Raw genomic sequence first — 16,202 nt, 5'->3', positions numbered from 1 at the left:
TTCGAATAATCGTGATTTCAATTATTACTAAAATAATCGTGATTATTATTTTTTCTATAATCGAGCAGCCCTAGTTCCAACCATGTCCTAAGGTGTGAATGAATGAGCCCAGACCTGTTCACACAACTGCTGCTAAAACCCTGCACTGTCACTCAAGAAGGTGTTAATTCGGGTCCGTAGTGCCGTCATGCACGAGCTTAATATAGAAGGTGCAGTTACACGTATGACCTGATGTGGCAGTAGTGAGCATGAAATGGCTAACTTGCATCTAGCAGCTTTGCAAATTATGTTGCTCGAGGTGATGCTGTGGTGGACCCCTGTGGATCAGCCCCTGCAGTTTTTTCTTGTTGTAGCAATAAGACACAGTTGTTTATGAGTTAAATTGTAGAAATAAACTAAGTAATCAACTAAAAAGGTCCTGCTTTGGTGATAGATAATCCAGGAAGAGCTCATCTGTGTTTCTGCAGTACCTACTCTTCTCACAGTAGCCATGATTCTGGTCATTTCAGGGATTCCATCTTCCTTCTCATTGACATAATACATGATTTTGGAGTTTTGCAACAAGAGCATTTGTCCTCTGCTTGCAACTGAGTCAACATGATACAGCCCTGTATTATAACAATCTTATAATCAAACCACATTTTGATAAAACCTGACATTTGTTTGTGTGGTGTGTTAGTCATCGGCACAGACGGCGACACAGAGTCATTTGTTCCTGGGAATCCTGTCAAAAGACACAATGTTATTTTCTACTTTCTGTTCGTCGAAATTGTCAGATTGAATCACGCTGGATGAAAGTTTTTCGGTTAAAAAAAGGTTGTTGGTTGTCTTGACTTCGTAGGAATGCAGAAAGTATGCAGCAGATTTCTAATTCGATTGTGCTCTTTCGAAAGCGAACGCTCTGAAATCTAAAAAGAGGAATCAGGGAGAGGGAAGAGAGGAGCGGCGTGTGGGTCTAAATGGCTTTACACTGTGTAATTACCGAACCACTTAGTGCACATCCCTCCAAAGCAAAGAAACAAGAGCCAGGTCGAGGCCAAGTGTCCCTTTCTCACTCCGGAGCGCAGGATTCTCACTGAAAATGTCGTTTTTTCCCCCCCATTGTGGCATTGAGGACAGTTAAATTATCTGTTAAAGCCATAAGAATAGAAGCAGTCTCTGTGTCCATCGCTTTAAATGTGGACACGTGTCAGTGATCTGTGAAAGTTTTATTCCAACTCTCTCCACAGACTATTTAAAAGCATAATCTATAAAGCTATTATTTAGTGTTTAGCTCAAATGATAATGATGTTTTGTGCCTTACAAGCATCGAAAGTGACTCATTGCAGCTGGTCTCCATGGGAACGCAGGACAGGAACCCAGGAAACTTTTCAGCATCCGTTAGCCTGCTCAGTGTATGTTTCCTATAGCCATTAGCGTTAGCCATCGAACATAGCAAATGATGCACAATCCAGATGTGTCAACCCAGATAATGTCAACCCATCGACCACATTTTTGGTCAAAGCCTTGTTACAAATCATTAATCAGTGATTTTATTTTAGATACAAATTAGTGTCTAAAAGCTAAATTCTAACTCAAATTCAGTCAAATGTTTGCTCTTTATGGGGTCAGATACACATCGAGTGGCCCAAACATCATATTATAAGATCCATCCATTCATCCATTTTCTTCCACTTGTCCATTGCCGGGTCAACAGCTGCCCAAATCATATGGCACCAGACCCTTATGGCTCCTCCTGCAGGTGGTGGGTCCACAGAAGTCTCTCATAAGGGGCTTCTGAGCCGCTCTTTGTCTGACCCGTCTCCTAGGACCAGTTTGCCATGGGAGACCCTACCAGGGGCACGAAGCCCCCGACAACAGAGCTCCGCGAATCATTCGGGTGCTCAAACCCCTCCACCACGTAAAGGTGGCAGGTCCAGGAGTGTATTATATTAAGATGTTAAGGATAAATATGGCGCGGAAATGATACAAATGCCATGAATGGGACAAAATGTACTTCACCATATTTCAGTATTGTGCCGGGCGTCCCTTTTCATTTGAATGGGGATAGAGCGTTCAATGTAAATCAGGTCCGGGATTCATCGGCAAACAAAATGTGCCCACTTTTTTCCGTCATATTCTCTTGCCATTTAAAGCAGTACTAAGTAACTCTTGCCCCTAGAGGCCATAAGCGCCACTGCAGGTGCAGTAGCATGTTGCGTTTTTTTACTCATTGTCCGTGCGAGTAAATGCTACGCTGACAGAAAAGACAAAGGGACAGAGGGATGTTGTACATTCAATTACACAATGGAGATCATTTTTTCACTCAAACTTGGCTGTAAATACTGTTTAAGTGGCGCTAGCCCACTAGCTTTGCTAGTTAGCCTGTTAGCTTCTTCTTCGTGATTCCATTAGTGTGTGTTGGTGACACCGACCTGGTGGGAGTGAAGTTGCAATTGTGGTTTTTTGGCCAGAGACACCAGGGGGAGATGAAAGACCCTCCAATAATCCCATTAACACTTGTACCCACCCCCACAGGGACTACGGAAAGGGTTTATTAAGGTAAACAAGTTACTTAGTACTGCTTTAAGTAAACTTACGTGATTTCTCAGGATGCCTATCCTATCCTGCCTATCCTGAGAAAGGCAGGATAGATGAGCAGTTGTTCGCTTTGTGATTTCAATGCAGTTTCAGTTTTATTTGATTTAGAAATACTATCCAAAATGGATAGTATCGTGAGTCACAAAAAACAACCTTCACTGAACACTTTCCCTCCTGTAAAGTCGTGTCCGTCCATTGTCGTGTTCTTTTACTTCCAGATGAACTGACTTTGCTCATGCGCTAATGCAGTGGCAGAACAAAGTGGACAATTACATTTGGCCTTTGTGTTTAATACGGCTCCATTTGACTGAACCGAGCCATTTCACACAGAAAATCACATTAGTGTTTATCCAAGGCCAGTAATTCTGTTAGACGCTGCTGCTGTAAACGCTATCTCCAGATCCCATCGCAAACTATGACGCAGCGATTTATTAGCAAAACTGTCTGGTTCTAATTGTTTACGCCAGGACACTTAGCAAACAGCGACAGAGTGGAGAGATCCTTTTCTCAGATTATGTGACGCGAATAAACAAGCTACTAATGCACAAGTTTAATCTTCTAAATGTTCCTCAAGTGGTGATAATAGGCCTATATATAAATGTGGGAGTACTGTTGCCTTCTACAAAGTACATTAACCCCAAACCCCAACCCTAACCAGGCATATTATCTTCAGTTTTACCCAAATCTAAAAGCTTCTCGACTGGAGCTTAACTATAGGCCAGAGTAATGCATTTTAAACATCTTTTTGTCATGTTTTCATTGCTTTTTGTATCGTTTTTTTTTTTTTTTTGTCTAATATAAACTGTGATCAAGCCCCAAAAATGTGCCCCAAACATACAAAGCAACAAAAACGTGATAAAGACACAACCAAAAAGGACGAAAACGTCACAATCATAACAAGGAAGAAGCTTAGATCTGTTTTGTAGGTCTCAGCTTTCAAATGAGGTGTTACACTGGAGGCTTGAGAAGCTTTTAGATTTGGGTAATGCCAAACTGGAGAAAATGTTACTGAAGTGGGGGTTAAGACGTGTAAAATAATAGATATAGGACAGTGGTTCCCAAAGTGAGGTGCGGTGCCCCTGGTGTGCCTCACATGCACTGCAGGGGGACCCCCAAAAAACACAATTGATTTTGAAAGAAAGATTGCCTATTTTCGGACATAACTTTGGAACAGAAACAGATAAAGACTTGCGGTCTTTAGTGCTGAAAACTGGAGATTCCAAGCTTTCAAACCTGTTCTGATTTTACTTTTATGAAGACATAAACATAATATAATATGATAATCTTAATAAAATAAAATAAAACTAGTTTGTTCCATATCCAAAGTCCCCCTGCAAAAGTTCAATCTCGCCTAGGGAACCAAATTGGCTAGGGCCGGCCCTGGAGTAAATTATTATGGGGGGGTGTCCTGAGGGATTTTCCTATTGATAAGGGGGCCGCGATGTCCTGGACTTTGGGAAAGGCTGATGTATGCAATTTTAGATTTTTTTAAATGACTTTTGAGGCGAACATGTTAAAATCTGATATTGGTTTTGCTGAAAACGCTTTAAAAGTTGATTTATTCACAGTTACAAACTATTTTCCTGAACGTTGATTATGTTTATGCTTAACTTAGGGTTGCCAGATCTGATGACTAAAACCAGTTTGGAAACAATCATTTCCACAATTCCAATTCCACCCATCTCCTCAATCTCCTCAATAGTCCCGCCTCCCGTACTTACTGTATATTCGCCCTGTTTGCCTCTGCCCAATCAATCAAACCTGTCGTCTTTTGCCTAATGACATTTTGTCCATTAATAAAGCTTTGATACGTTGCTATTGCTGTGCTGTAAAGGAAAGTGCTTCCATTATCCTTTCATCCTCCACCGTTTCCCCCCCAACAAAACTTTTCTTCTGCCAAATCACTCCGGGAGAAGACAAGCCCGGGACATATTAGTCCAAAAAAAGTGACCAAAAAAAGATGCCGCCACAAATGCATTCACTGTGGCATTGTTCCAGTGAGCTTCTGCGATGTCAGAAGAGCCAGTAAAGCTCTTGAATACTGATCAGGATTTCGTTTGTGTTCGACAGGTGCTGAGACTCAGGGAAATGGAGCAGTTTCCTTCACCTTGTCGTCTCCAAAGCCTGTGCGTTGCCTCTGGTTTGGATTGAGAGAGTGAGGAGGAGAGGAGGGGGGGGAGAGTGAGGGGTGAGTCAGTATGAGCGAGGAGGATGTGATCAACTGCACCATCAGCCACGAGATCCACCAGAACCTGTTCTCCTGCGTCTACATCCTCGTCCTGCTGGTGAGTGAGAAATCGGCTTTAAATGACGCTTGATAAGTCATTTCTATGAGGTGTGATTATATAGATTTTCATGCTCTAATCCTCTAATCCAATTAGGTTCATTAGTAAGGGTATTATCTTCTCATAGCCAGACCTGCGTGTTTATTTCATGCCTTGACAGTTTCGTCTGCTTCTGCGGCCTTCCTCAGAAGTGTCATGTGAAGACGACCCACACTACTTTCTGTGCCACTGTTGCCACTGTTTGTAACTATTTCAAGTGGCTAAAGATTTGAAATGTGGTTTACAAAATTAGTTTTATTTGATATATCACTACAATTGTCTTGGATCTCACAGCTCTGTGCCCTATGCTCTACTGCAGTGGCTCCCAAAGTGTGGGTTTGGGAGCTCCACAGGGCCGTGTGGCATTGAATGAAGGTTCCAAGATGATTTCAAGACAAAAAGGAAGAAATTGACACTATGTTCAATGAAGTTCATTGAAAAAACAAACTAAAGAACTATGTAAATCCATATTATTAAACCAGATGTTTTTGGAAATTTGGGAATCCCTGCGACCTGAAAAGTTTGGGAATTCCCCACCTTTTTTCCAAGAGGCCCCTCCTGCTCATGGTGGAGACCGGCTGGGCCCTGTCAGGCTAAAACTGCAGCTCCGCTAACGGCCTGCATCATAAAAATAATGGCTTGTTAGATCACAGCGCTTCTGTATCAGCTGTCAGAGTCATAGGTTTTAACATGGGCTTCGTAAACCACTCATCTACATGAAAAACATATTTATAATTTACTGCTTCACTGGTGAGCACAATGCCCTGTAAATGTCACTTACATAAAGCACTTATTGGCTTTCAACACATGCAATTCATATGACAAATGTAATTAAAAGTATTTGTATGTAGGCCTCACGGGAGATGTGTTAAGGAAGTGCCCTTGTGAACTCAATGCAAATGAAATGAATGGACAAATTATTATCATCACAGACCTCCACCAAGGCATTACCTGTATCTCCCCATTATGGGCTCGACACACAGGACGTAACAAACTTGCCTGGAAAAAAAACAGGAAGTGGAGTAAACCAATCAGTGAAGGGCGGACATGTGTCGTTGATGCTGGAACAGGATTACATCGAAGTAGAATTATGCAGGACTACAACACGCAACACTATCTACTCAGGATGAAAATGAAAGACAACTGATTGACTGTGGCATTTTTATACTCGTAATCATTGCTCAAGAAGATAAAACACGGACCCAGAGACGAACGTTTATGTGATATAATCAGCAAATGTGGCTCAGACGTAGCAGCGCTGTCCGTCGAGCTACAGCAGGATTTACTAAAGATCTGCTTCAGACTAAATTAACACATCAAAGAAGAAACAGAAAACCTTTCTCCGCATCAACAGAGTCTCAGTCTGAGTCAGTGTTTAAGCTGTTAGCATGCTACCGATTAGCATCATTCTACTTCGGTATTCAAAATGGCCGCCATAACAACAAAAGTCATATGACTGAAAAGCATTTATATCATTGATTGATGGTTTTAAATGTGGGAAGAAATATGTATTGTTACTCATTAAAAAGTCCTTTGTCTGGACAGGCTAATGTTGCTACCTTCGGGCGGCACTTTGGCACAGCTTTTAGCACTTAAAGTTAGATCCCCGGGCGGATCGAACCCGGGACCTTTCTGTGTGGAGTTTGCATGTTCTCCCCACTACTAGAAATATGTACAATAGGTTCCCTTCTGACACCCGGACTCCCCTTGAAATGAGATCTCAGTGGGACTTCCCTGGTTAAATAAACACATTTTTGTTTACATCTCTGCTCATTGAAAGTGTGAGAAAATCACAAATGCTAAACATGTTCTTCTCAGTTTTGATTTATTAGCCTTCATCCATGGTGTTGACTACAGAAAGCGCTCTGTAGCAGCCTCGTTGTTTTGCCAGTGAACCCCTGCAGTGCCAGGTGACTGATGGGACACTGACATTTTTCACCTTGTCGCTCAATGGGAAGGAAATTAATTGAAAAAGAGCGGCGTTACCTCCTGTTAATCCTGTGTGGCAAACCAATTATACAGATGCAATCACTTTTTTTTGGACAAACTTCTGCCAAATCCTGCTTCTGCTGATTTCTTTCTGTGTGTGTTTCAGATCGGCGTGCCGTCTAACCTGTACTCTCTGTATCACGCCGTGCTACAGCTGAAGCAGAAGAACGAGCTGGGCGTTTACCTGCTGAACCTGACGGTCTCCGACCTGCTGTACCTCGCCTCTCTGCCGCTCTGGCTGCAGTACATATTCCAGGTACAAACGCCAAACGCACAACGAGGCCCCAGGTTCGATTCCCGGACATTCTAATTTCTCCCACCAATGTAAAAGTATATTTAAGCTTTGTTCTAACGATTGGTTTATACTTAGTGGCTCAAACAGTGTGTTGTGGTTGTGACTGAAAGACATTTTGGCTTTTACAAAGACCTCAAAAATGGCCGGGATCACTCTGAATACATATGCACTGCTTTGTAGGATTATTGCTCAGTATTTCATCTAAAAATCCTATCTATGTTCCCAGATATGAGTAAAAAAGGTAAATTTATTCACAATTTCATGATTTACATTTCTTGTTTTAGGTCTTCAGGCAATAATCCAATCAGAATGAGACCCACACTTTGGGTTACAAATCCTAAAGTTTGCACACAATACACTCTGACATGCAAAAATCCCTGCACCTCTCGCCAATAAGGTCCTAATTAACGAGTGCAGACTTCCATAAATTAAAGTTGTGTCCAGAGGTGGTCAATAACAAAGTAAATTTACCCAAGTACTGCATTTAAGAAGAGTTTTTGAGAATCTGTACTTTACTAAAGGGGCTAGATGCAAGTTGGCCATTTTTTGCTCACTACTGCCACCTCAGGTCTTGCGTGTAACTGCAGTTTCTATATTAAGCTCGTGTATGAGGGCACTTCGGACCCGAAGCAACACCTTTTTGAGTGACAGTGCAGGATTTTAGAGGCAGTTGTGGTGAACAGGTCTGAGCTCATTCTACACCTTAGGACATGACTGGAACATGTAGGGGGAGGAAAATACTTCATTTTAACATTTTTAAACTCCATCCATCCATTTTCTTCCACTTGTCCGTTGCCGGGTCATGGGGGCAGCCGCTGGAGCTGCCCAAATCACATTGCACCAGCCCCTTTTGGATCCTCCTGCAGGGGGTGGGTCCACGGGAGGACGGCCTCACGATTAAACGGGCCTGTTGGTCTCTCATAAGGGACTTCTGAACCGCTCTTTGTCTGACCCTTTGACGCTGTTAATTCCGATCTGAAGTGCCGTCATGCATGAGTTTATTATAGAAGCTGCAGTTACACATATGACCTGAGGTGGCAGTAGTGAGCATACAATGACTAACTTGCATCTAGCCCCTTTAAGTAGTGTTTTTATTGAGAACTTATCCCTTTTACTCCACTACATTTGAAAGAGAAATACAATACTTTCCACTCCACAACATTTCTGTAAAGGCTCCGAAGTAGAAAGTAAATTTGGCCATGTTTTTGTTCATTTTAGACGCCTCCGAATACACACTCACTCTCTGAACAGTAGATGGCGCTGTGGGGATGCTCTGTCAAATGCCGTGGATTCAGGGCAAGGAAGAAAGTTTGTCCCCGTCGTGTTGCCGCACAGAGCACACAGCAAATATATCAGTACTTCCACTTAAGTAATTACAGAGAAACTTTTGCTTTTATTGGAGTAATATATGTGTAAATTCAAAGCAAATCTGTGGCTTACGACAAAACAGGCTGAGTTGTAATTGTACCTTTTTCAAACCACAAAGAGCATGTACTACATAAACTACTGACTAAACAGCTCTGGTTGTTTTGAGCTGTTGCCCGTTTGTACAGTAGGCTTGAGTGGTACTTACACGAGTGGCAAACGTCCCGGGACTTTCATGTTGATCACACGCTGATGCAGTCTGACGTCCCGGCCTGGTGTTCCCTCCCTGACAGGACGATGATTGGCGTCACCGGGAGTGGCTGTGTCAGCTCTGCGGCTTCCTGCTGTACGAGAACATTTACATCAGCATCGGCTTCCTCTGCTGCATCAGCCTCGACCGCTACCTGGCCGTGGTCCATCCGCTCAGGTAAAAGACAGTGTGGAGATATAGGGCTTTTCATCAAAATGGAAGCAGTATGGTAGACTACTCAGTTTAATTGCTTACTGGAGAGATATTATGTTAAGTGGAAGGATGATGCTTTTATGTTTTTGGAAGCAAACATATCGCGATCATTAAAGCCTTTTACAAGAGCTGCTCATTTGTACACTAACAGCAACAAAAACAGCGTTTTCCACCCAGAGGAGATGCTGCCCTGTAGTGTTTGTCCAAAAAAAGTGACAGCTCATGGCACAGCTAGTGATGTGCGTAAAACCCTATGCACTTTTTTCTGCGCGGTTATGGTTAGATTGGAGAGGTTTGGCTAAAATATATCGCCATGACTCTGAAGAACTTAGTTAGCCTTGAGCTGGCGCTGCCGGGATGCTTTTTTTGGGGGGGGGGCAAGCTCCAACTTTATATCCTTATATGATTCAAACTGCTCAAAATCTGTGTGATTGAATGGGCGGCACAGTAGCACAGCAGTTAGCAGTTAGCGCTTATGGGTTCGATTCCCGGATGAGGTCTTTCTGTGTGGACTTTGGATGTTGTCCCCATGTTTGTGTAGGTTTCCTCTGGGTACTCCGGCTATAACATGTACAAAAGATCAGGATGAGTGAGAGCGTGGGTGGTTGGAGGTGGTCTGAGGGGCCGACGGTGCACAGTGGCAGCCTTACTTTAGTCAGTCTACCCCAATGGGCGGCTGTGGCTACAATAGTAGCTCACCACCACTGAGTATGGCGTGAATAAATAATGGCTACAGTGCAGCGCTTTGACAGACTTGGTAACACAGGCTTGAAAAGCACGATACAAGTATAAGCCATCATATTAGTATTATTATTATTTATGTGTGCCCAAGAGATGCATATTTATATTACTCAAACATGCATGAATGGCTCAATCGCCACAGAAATGGACTGAGCTGTTCTGTAATATTTTTCTTATGTATAATTTCTACTGGGCATGTTTGTATCTTGTGTTTTTATGTAAGGGTGAGTCAAAGATTGAATTTCTACATCAGCAGACAATAAGATTCTATTCTATTCAAACATTGCAATGTGACTTAATGTAACTTAATAAAATCATCAAGTTATCATTGAAAACTGTACTTAAGCACCGTGACTAATACCTTTATATCTTCCTCTGCAGGTTCACCTCTCTGCGCTCCATGCACGCGGCCTGGCTCGTCAGCGCCATCATCTGGCTGAAGGAGATCGCGGTGGGGGCCGTTTTCTTCCACCACAAAGAGCTGAGCAAAAATCGCAAGAACCAGTCTGTGTGTTTCGAACACTACCCCATGCAGCCCTGGGAATATCCGATCAACTATTACCGCTTCGTGATCGGATTCATGCTCCCATTAGCCATTCTCCTGGTAAGAGCCTGTCACCTGATCCTCAGTGCAGCAGAAAGTGTTACTATTTTGGATTAGGGGTTTCATTGAGACGGGGAAGAGACAAAAACTACAGAAAGAGTTTTGTAACATCAATAATACTCATGACAGGTTTCCCTTGACAGATTCACAAAGTACCTTACGTTAACTCCTTATGTTTGCTTTCTCCTTTGTTGCTGCTGTAACATTTTGAGCCTATGTTTGTCTCAGATCAGTTACCTGTGCGTGCTGAGGGCGGTGGGGCGCAGCGCTGGGACCCTCCCGGATCAGAAGTCCAGGATCCGGCAGCTCGTGAGCAGCACCATCCTCATCTTCCTCGTCTGCTTCTCTCCGTACCACGTCTTCTTACTCGTACGCACCGTGCTGGAGCGGGACTGCAACTTCATCACAGGTACAGGGAGTCCAGTCTGAACAACTGCCTCCAACATTCAGAATGTGTGAAGGCCAAACTTGACCCAACTGAATGTCCTCTTTTCAGGGGATTACTAATTTTGGGAGTTTCTTTTGTTTATATGGTTCTAGAAATCAGACGACCAACATTGTTAGCAAAGTAGGAAAATACTGAGATACTGGCGTGGTCCAAGTTAATTAAGGACTGTTTGCTTTCTCTTGCTTTCCTGCCGTCTACAGTTATGGTTTGGGTTTAACAAACCTTTTTCTGCTCAAGCATTGTTAGCAAAGTCATCCATGTTTCATGTTCAATTTAAAAAAATATTTTCCTTTGAAGGGGCCATAGGATAAACGCAACATGTTGTATATCCAAATGCCCTCTTGGATAATTTTAAGAAACATAACTGACAGAGGTGGAAACAGTTGTGAGGTTTTAAAATATTGAAAATACAGAATTATTGTCAATTTCTCAAATACAACTCTCGGGAGGAGGACTCTCAGACCCCCCTTTTTTGTGCATAAATGGAAAAAATTTGACTACTGTATATACTGGACTATAAGTCACACTTTTTTCATAGTTTGGCTGAGTATGCAACTTATACTCAGGCGAGACTTACAGTATATATCAAAATATATAATTTCACATTATTTTCACACTGACGGCCGCTCGAGGGCACTTTAGGCTTGTGCACCATTGTACCATGCATTTTTTGGCTGGTAAGACTTATTGTCCGGAAAAAACGGTACATTGCCTTGACAAAGACCCGAAGGTCACCGTCAGTATAAAAAAGAATGTTACTAAACTTCATCCAGTTGTGCCTCGGAAACTTTATTCTCTGGAAAAAATGGTATTTGTACAAAACAAAGTCCACATCTTTTGACAAGGAAAAACTTGCCAACTCTTAAGCCACTGAGCTGCATTTAAAGGAACAGGCCACCATTTTTACATACTGAGATATGTTCTTGCCTGAGCTTAGACGAGTTGATACGTACCTGTCTGGTCTTTGTGCGTGCCCTCAGTCACTCAAAAAGACCAAAGATGTTGTTAGCATTTGGCCTCTCCCAATGTATTTCTATAGCTCCAAACGGGGGTGAAGTTGGAGGCGACCACAAAGACCAGACAGGTACGTATCAACTTGTCTAAGCTCAGGTAAGAGCATATCTCAGTATGGAAAAACGGTGGATTGATTTGTTGGTATGTGTTGCCTTCAAACTTTTCTGTAATGTCCTTTTCACAGTTTGCCTTATTTCATAGGAATCTTCAACTACTACCACATGTCTCTGCTGCTGACCAGTCTGAACTGCGTGGCCGACCCGGCCCTGTACTGCTTCGTGAGCGAGAGCGCTCGCCGGGGTCTGCACAGGGCGCTGCTCCGCCCTCTCTCTAGGATGGTCTGCTGCTGCTGCCGCCGCGGAAACGCCAGCCCCGGGACCCGCGCGTCCGACTCCCACGAGGTCGCCACGGACGACCACAACGGACATCACACGGTGACGCTGCTCAATCACACCAGCACGGCAAACAGCGTCAAGGTGGATCAGCAGGTGGCGAAGCACACGATCCTAGTGACGCAGACGCACGAGAAGACGCTGATACCGCTGACCGTGCAGAGCGGGACGTTTGTTACGAACGGAGAAGGGAAGATCACCTGCTCAGTTTGAACCCAGACAATACCGTTTTAAGGATGACTAATCAGGAAATGTGTTCTCTTTATGTGACCAGTACTGCTACCAGGAACCTCTCTCCAGGTTCACAATCAGGAGCACCTAGCAGAAGGAGTGGACTGTTGTGCATGTTTTAGATCGATGGGTTGAAAGGGGAAACTGGACTAAACCCTTCCAGAAACAGGGAAACGCCACACAAGAGCCCAGGACGTTCGTGCTGTGAGTGGAGCATGCTAACTTAACTCACCACAGTGCAATGGCCGCATCATTGAACTGAGCTGCCTTCAAGATGTTGGAAAACTTGTGTACTAACATCTCAAACTGCTACAGGAATGGCTTTAATGGACAATCTCACTTTCTTATATGAAGTCGCGCAGCCATGTTTGTTCTCACTCTTCGACAAATGCTCTTCCTGTTTCATCGAGCCATGACTGGAGCGTGGCAGTGGGGTTGGAGTGCCTTGCCCAAGGACACAGAAAGGGAAGATTTGAACCCGTGAGACTCCTGCGAACTAAACTCAGTGGCAGCTTGAACAAAGTTGAAGGAATACAATGTTTTTATCTGTTTACACCAACATCATTGAAACTTAACAATCATCATGGACAATAATAGCTCATGGAGTCACAGAAAATGCTTCCAACATGTCAATAAAGGAGAGGTTTTGGTACAGTAATTTAATCCGCATGGCTACTTTAATATGAAATGACGTACAGGGTTAGCTTTTGCTTGTAAATTGTATCGTGGCAATTCATAAAAAAGCACTTGGAGACACAGCGCTCAATGGTAATCATAGTTTTATACCAGACAAGGGGAAAAAATGTTGTCTTTTGTTGGAGAAAGCTTCATAGAAATCTGACTCACTCATTTCTCGTTGGTACAGTAGTGTTTTATGGCAGCATTTATTGAAAAGCTACCTCTTCCTGTGCCCCAGAATCAATATAAACATAATCATAAATACCGGAGTACTTCCTTCAGTGCTCCTCTGAAACGGTGCACCGCCTCCTGGGTTCGCCCCTGTTTCAGAGCGTGGTGTCCTGCACTGGTCACCTCCTCCACCTCCTCCTCCCATTGCTCCACAACAGTCTTTCACCATCCTATAATCCATCCTATTCTCCAGTGAGCGAACATTATCCAGAACAATAGCAGGGAGACAAGGCTTGTGTGGCTTAGCTGTGAGTCTTGCCCGGATACCTCCTTGTTTGCCCCTTTTTTGTTCCCTGTAGCACCTCTTGTGACGCCTCCACTGTGCTGCAGGTGTGGTGAGGCTCTTGGTGCCTCTTCAGTGTTTCAGAAGAAGAAAATTTGTAGTTCTCAATTTCTTAAGCTCATAAGCTAACTGTTAACTTAACCTCTTACCCCTCGCTCTAACCATCATCTCCAGTTCAGCTTTACCCAAATCTAAAACGCCTCATTGTCTTGTTTTCTTGTGTTTTTGTTGCTTTCTTCATTGCTTTTTTTGTGTGTGTTATTTTCGCTTTTCTGGCATGTTTTTTGTGGCTCTTTTCTTGCTTTTTCATTACTTTTTAATCGTGTTTTTATCGCTCTTTTGTCGATTTTCTTTACTCCCTTTTTTGTTCTACTTTCATCCTTGTTTTTGTTACCATTTTGATGCTATTCTAACCCGAACCCTTGGATAAAATGTGGGGGTGGGGGTTAAGAGGTTAAACAAAAGCTTGGTCCTTCATGGCTAGTACGGACTCTCTGCAGTAATATAAATCCACTCAATCTCACAAAAACACGACAAAGACTTACAAACGTATCCAGTTAAACAATGTGGAACACAGAAACTACAAATGCAGTTCGCAGAGAAAGATAAAACGATATCAGTGCAATACAGTGAATTCAAGGGGGTATTTCCTGGTTTATGAAAAAGGTTTTGCTTATGAAATGACATGAACTGAAAAACAAGAACTGATTTATAAATATCAACGACAAAATCTCCCTAATTTCTCAGTCATTAATATCATTTCCCCTTTTTACTGTGACTGAACTAAACTGACATTTCACTCGAGCTCTTTGAATAAGTATTAAAAGCCAGTTATTGTTCTGCCTGTGTGGATTTAAAGGGAAATCTGTGATGAAGTTTACATGTAATAATATATATGAAGTAACGCTTTCCACGCCCAATTGTTCAAGTGAATTTGCTCACGATAAACTGGTGAAGTTTAATCTGTATTGCTACATGTGAAGATTGATATTGTACAGTGACTGATTATCAGGACAAACATCTATTTAATAAACTAGGCTGTTACAAGGATATGAATTTTGCAACTTTGGTCCAAATTCACACAGTTATGCCATAGCACTGTAAAACTGATGCAGAGATATTGATCTTTTTCACTTTTCTTGAACAAATTGCCTCTACAGCACAGTAACAGCATGGAAACAGGAAGGAAATAGCAGCTAAAAGTGTAATAAAATGCTAATTTCTCACTGCACACATGAAATAGCAGTATATACACTGTAAAAAGGTTAGTATTTAAAGGGATATTTCAGGATTTTTGACATAGGGCCTCATTTCCTAGTTATCCAGAGTGTTGCTGATTTCCGGAGATATTTTTTTTGTAATTCAAGCAGTTCTTATATTTGAAGAGTTTCGTGGCGCTAGGCTAATGCAAGGCTAGCGCATTTCTATGGTATCAGCTAGCCTGCATTAAAAACAGTCAGTAGGCAAATCACTTATATCACCAGACTAACCATATAAATGTCTGTGTCGATAGAGTAACCATTTTGCATTTAAAAGAACTTATATTTGAGCAGCGGCAGCTTCGTGGTTGTATAAGCTACGCAGCGGCGGAGTGATCTGCGAGAAAATAGTCCCTCAAAATGCGATCATTCATGTGATGCAAGGTCAGTTATATTCCAAAAATGATTCTATCGACACAGACATTTATATGGTTAGTCTGGTGATATAAGTGATTTGCCTACTGACTGTTTTTAATGCAGGCTAGCTGATACCATAGAAATGCGCTAGCCTAGCACTAGCCTAGCACCATGAAACTCTTCAAATACAAGAACTGCATGAATTACAAAAAAAATATCTCCAGAAATCAGCAACACTCTGGATAATTAAGAAATGAGGTCCTATGTCAAGAATCCTGAAATATCCCTTTAAGGTTACTTAGCTATTTCTATTACTCCCATGTTGTTATACTGTGCTGTAAAGTAAAAGGCGACCAACATGATTTAAATGAAAGCAGGAATTTGGAGAAGCCAGAACATGCATTAATAGTCAATGCGACTAAAGTTAAAGTAACATTACATTTCTAGTTGTTGTAACTTGATATCGGTTTTACAGTGCACAGTGTTGGTTTGACATATCTGAATGTGATAAGTTTTATAAAAAAATCCAACAAAGCTCCTCTGTTTGTGAGTGGTTATTGTGGTTGTAAACACGTCGACTTGTCTGACATGTTTCTTTGACCGCCCGCTGTTTCAATATTTGACAAACAGTCGCTGTGACGTTACTGACTGGACGAGGATTTCAAAGTCAGTGCTGCCCCGAAGGACTCGGAGTCTGTTTTGACCTTTTTATGACGACATGAGTTTGACATCGTCACATTGTGCACGTCAAATCGCAGTCACTAATGCTTTGCTTCCTCTACTGTAAGCTTCATGTAATACAGGCTGCGTTTTAAGCTAATGACATACTGCAGACAGAGTTAAAGTTCCACAGCAGTTTGACTCAATCATTTCCCACTGATATAACATGGTTGGCACGGTAACGGTTTAAATAGTTTGCCTCTATCTATGTCACTTCCAATCCTGTCA

The 16,202-nt window shown here is 42.4% G+C and overlaps 1 protein-coding gene across 1 annotated transcript; it reads left to right on the top strand.

Moving 5' to 3' along the window:
- Nucleotides 1-4,765: 4,765 nt before the first annotated feature.
- Nucleotides 4,766-12,502, top strand: gpr68 (G protein-coupled receptor 68). Its single transcript, XM_079573535.1, has 6 exons — nt 4,766-4,865; nt 7,000-7,149; nt 8,847-8,980; nt 10,139-10,361; nt 10,590-10,770; nt 12,025-12,502. Exons 1-6 carry the CDS (start codon nt 4,779-4,781, stop codon nt 12,426-12,428), a joined length of 1,179 nt encoding a protein of 392 aa, XP_079429661.1. The 5' UTR covers nt 4,766-4,778; the 3' UTR covers nt 12,429-12,502.
- Nucleotides 12,503-16,202: the final 3,700 nt, after the last annotated feature.

This window comes from Gobius niger (assembly GCF_951799975.1).
Source record: "Gobius niger genome assembly, chromosome: 16".
Classification (NCBI taxonomy): domain Eukaryota; kingdom Metazoa; phylum Chordata; class Actinopteri; order Gobiiformes; family Gobiidae; genus Gobius; species Gobius niger.
Note: the sequence above shows the minus strand (reverse complement) of the source record. Positions and strands in the feature narration are given on the sequence as shown.